Genomic DNA, 4,330 nt, shown 5'->3' on the forward strand with positions numbered 1-4,330 from the left:
CACGGAAAGAGAGATGATAGATAGAGTTAAACATTAAAGCTTGTAAAGAAAGAATATGGTTCATTTGACGGGAATATACGACAATACACCAGAGTTTGGCATAAAATTGGGCATCCCTTGTTGCCCACTAAAAGACGTTTTTTCCTTTCTCTAAGTCTAATTTTAAGATCGATACCGCGTGCGACTGCAGTATGGTAATTGCGAGAGGGAAGAGGAAAACAGAAATAGAACTCTTTGGAGATAAGAATGGTAAATAATTGACACGTACAACGTATCACGGTTAGAAATTTCAGTTGCTCTTCTCTACCTCATACACCTGCGAAAGGAAGTTTCAATTCTTTTTTGTTCATACGCATGTAAAACGTATGAGATCAAAACTTCGACCTTTAGCAATGTAAGGACCATTCAATGACGCGTCATACGATTAGACGGACAAAAGTATTGAGTTTGCCTTCTAGTCCCTATAAGATAAAATAAAATAACAATAATAATGCAAGGATAAGTAATTCCACGTTTCGTTCTCATCACAGCGTGTAAAAGGGAGGACAAGGCCGAACCTTCGTTCTTATCCGCACACCAAATACGAAACCTCCTCTACCTTCCTCCCATTCCATGTCATCAACCGGGGCCCAGCTACTAAGTTATTGTTGAATTGAATCACTACTAGCTCACAGCAATCTCAATCATTAAGATAATAAGTTTTTAGTAGAAGGGGGACCCTAGCTTTCTGGTGTGTACTATTCAAACAGTAAAACCGCCCGTCACGCGCGCACACATAAAGAAAGAAACATGCGCAAGTGACGTCAACAAACAAAACTCAAACCAAGAGGCACTGCCGTTATTGCAGCACCGATCACGCGGATCTGCTGTTTCGTGATGGCGATTCCACGTCCTAATACTCAATCATTCATTACAATTACGCATGGATATGAATATGATAAAGACAAGTTAAGATAGATTTCCACCAATAAAAATAAATAAATTGAATTGAATAAGCACTACCAAATTAAAATTTAGAATCTAAAACCAACGAATTAACAAGATCCAAATAGTATGTACCGTAACAAATTAATACTAAACAACTGAAAAAAAAAAAGTAAAAAAAATAATCACTGATTAATTTGGAATTCATCAGTAGTGAGGGAATTCAATCTTGGGCTTCTTCACTGGTAGAGGGCTGGAGACCTCGTCGTCCACGAAGAACTTGGTTGAGAAGTCCGGAAAAGCCGGAAGGTTGAGATCGAAGTCGCGGGGGTGGCTGTGGGTCCCAGTGTGGGTGGACCCAACACCTTCCGAGGCAGTGACGGCGCTGTTACTACCTCCTTCGTAGTGGCAACGCTTGTGTCCTCCCAAGGCCTGTCCCGTGGGGAAACACTTGTGGCAGATGGAACACTCGTGGGTCTTACCTCCGCCGTTGGATGCGGAACTGGTTGTCACGGCGGAGGAGGTTGACTGATCTTCCGCAGCGCCGCCGCCAGCGAGTTTCCGGTGGCTGGCCTTGTGCCCACCGAGTGCTTGATAAGAGGAAAACGCTTTGTTGCAAACAGAGCATTTATAACTGAGCTTGGTGTTGGCGGTGGCGGTGGCGGTGACTTGCGGCGCCGACTCATGATCAGATAGAGCAGGCTTGGCGGTGGATACAGTTCCTCCGCTGTTGCCGCCGCGAGCGAGCATGATAAGGCAGAGAGCGAGGTACTCTTCCTCTGAAGGCTGGTGATCCATTCGGGTACGCTTCGAACGTTTTCGCTTGGCCCAGGGTGCCTCTAAGTAGCGGAGATTGACTTCTTCAAAGGGGGTATTGAAGGATGGGGTGGCGGTGGTGGGAGATTTGAGAGCTTCGAGAGCCATCTAATATGGGTAATCGACACGGAACTTGAGATAAAAAAAACGTGGGAAAGAAAGGGCGAGGTGCTTATGCTTCTTGTGTTGTGGTTGGAGGTGAAGTGTGACACTGTAAAAAGGGTGTGATGTGTTTATAAAGAGGTGAGAGTTTGAGGGAAGTTGCGTGAAAGTAGGCGCAGCGCCCAATTAAAAATAGAAACTATTATTATTGATTTAAAAATAAAAAATAAATAAATTCACAGAGAGAATACAGTTGGAGTATAATGGAGCACGTGTTTCAGTCATGAGAATTGTTTTCTCGGTCAATTAAAAAAAAAGACTTTTTAATATATCAATTTTTTATTTTATTTTTTTGCGAGTAAGAATTAGATAAATAGAAGAACTGACAAGACTAAGCGCAAGCGAATTAAGGAAAACGGGTCAAGTTCAGAGTTTCAAAAGTCAAAATCAGCGAAAAGTAAAAAAAGGAACTTTATTTATTAATTTTCTTTTTACTCTTTTTTATTTAAATTAAGAGAGCTATGGTCCAGATTAGAGTTCGTCCACAGCAGCCAGCAGGTAGGGCAGTGCAATTAGCCACCACCAACGACTTTTCTTAGTCAATGGGGGCTGACATTTGTAAATGAGCACTGTTTGACAACTTGGAAAGGGGTTCATTCATCCATCATTCAGTGAATGTACTACAATTTGCATCCCAAATTACAAGAAAATTCAAATAAAATAAAATGGGGGCAATGTCGTATCGCCTATGTTAGTTACGGGGTTGGAATTAGGGACAGGAAGGAAGAAAGGGAATCATAATCATTAATCAATCAGCCAGATCACATCGAAGAATAGAAACTAACCAGTGTTAACAGCAAGTGGAGTGGGTGTGTCATGTGTGGAGTGGGATATTACATTGATTTACCACTAATCTATTATATCGGTTCAAGAATGCAGAATTATTAAAAAAATAAAATTAGTGCAACTGACACGAATGGGTAAATTTCGAGTTTGTAACTATATAAATATAAGCGATAAATAAATTATTAACATAGATTTGTTCATGATTTTAAAGCAGTGTTTTAAAATTTCACTCCATCCCCGGGTTGACCTGGGTCAACCCTAACCCTTCCCCTCTGATGGTTGGGTCACAAGTTAGACCCTATATGCACATCGACCCCTCCAATCCCCAAAACCTAGCCGAGTTTCAGTGACTCCCGGGTCAGAGGAGTCAATGCATGTTTTTTTTTTTTTTTTTTAAGAAAATTTCATGAAATAACGTCGTTTTATTAAAAAAATAAAATAAAAATACTTGCAAACCTAAATTTAATCGTTATCTTCTCTCCCACCGACCTAGACTTGTGGTATCTTGATACTTTGATATCATTAGAATATGAGTTTTGTACTTTGGTATCTTGATACTTTAATTAGTTTGTATACTATTGACTTGTGGCTATAATTGGTGAATTATATTAAGTATATTTTGAATTTTTGATGATTGGTGATTTTTTTTTTAATATTTTCATATAGGATATAAATATTTATATTTTTTTAATATATAAAACCGGGTCAGTATAGTGACCCCGTGACCCCCGGTTGTACCCGTGACCCCTGACCTCGGCCGGGTCGATGACCGAGCCAGGTTTTTAAACACTGTGTTAAAGATTCTTTAGTAGTCTCATTATGTTTGTTTAAGACAATTGATTACTAATTGTGAACAAAATTATATTTTTTATATTAGGAAACAAATAAATCAAATTCTCAATCAAATTTTAATCAGTAAAAATCAAATCATAGATGTATGGAGATTCCAAAGCTCAATTTCGATAGCAAATAATAGATTTAATTATTCTATAGTGTCAAGATGAATAAATCGGAAATTAATGCTTACAGTCAACTTTGAGCTTATTTAGTATGTTTCTTAATCTTTACAATTGTAATTTCCAATTTTCGTAATTAATGAACATAAATTTAGATGACTAGAATGATATTATCAAGAATTTTGAAAGTTATTTTCAAATTTTTCCTAATATAAATTTTTAACTTTCAAAATAAAAAATTTGTCTACATAAGTAATTTATTATATGCAAAAGTTTTATCCCTGTAATTAAGTTCCTACATTTTATTTTTGTATATAAGTTAATTTTATAAAATTTGTAAAATTAAACAATAATTTGTCTACCCAAAAAAAAATTAATAAGTTAATTTTTTTTTTGAGTTAAAGTTTGATTTTTATGTAATGTGTTTTTCTCTAAACTAACTAATAATAACTACTAACCTGATACGTTAAATGCTTATGTATGCTGTCGTCATGTGCTCCACATGCACCGCCCAATTCTTCTTCCTTCCAACTTATTTCGATTACTGCAATCTAGCCACATCATTGAACTCAGCTAGCTAGTATTGTTACAATGTAAATAAATATATAAAATTTTATAAATAAAAAATAAAAATAAAAAGAGAAATTATATTCTCATATTATATGATATTACATATCTATTTCTCA

General features: G+C 36.8%; 1 protein-coding gene across 1 annotated transcript; it reads right to left on the reverse strand.

Moving 5' to 3' along the window:
- Nucleotides 1-968: 968 nt before the first annotated feature.
- Nucleotides 969-1,929, reverse strand: LOC133298894 (zinc finger protein ZAT10-like). The gene is given in 3 exon segments (XM_061498281.1): nucleotides 969-1,568; nucleotides 1,571-1,592; nucleotides 1,642-1,929. Coding segments are annotated over 3 exon segments (666 nt in total). The 5' UTR covers nucleotides 1,849-1,929; the 3' UTR covers nucleotides 969-1,131.
- Between the last annotated feature and the right edge of the window lie 2,401 nt (nucleotides 1,930-4,330).

Source organism: Gastrolobium bilobum, unplaced genomic scaffold (genome assembly GCF_033153095.1).
Source record: "Gastrolobium bilobum isolate Gb01-03AN ecotype WA unplaced genomic scaffold, APGP_CSIRO_Gbil_v1 utg46590, whole genome shotgun sequence".
In the NCBI taxonomy this organism is placed as follows: Eukaryota; Viridiplantae; Streptophyta; class Magnoliopsida; order Fabales; family Fabaceae; genus Gastrolobium; species Gastrolobium bilobum.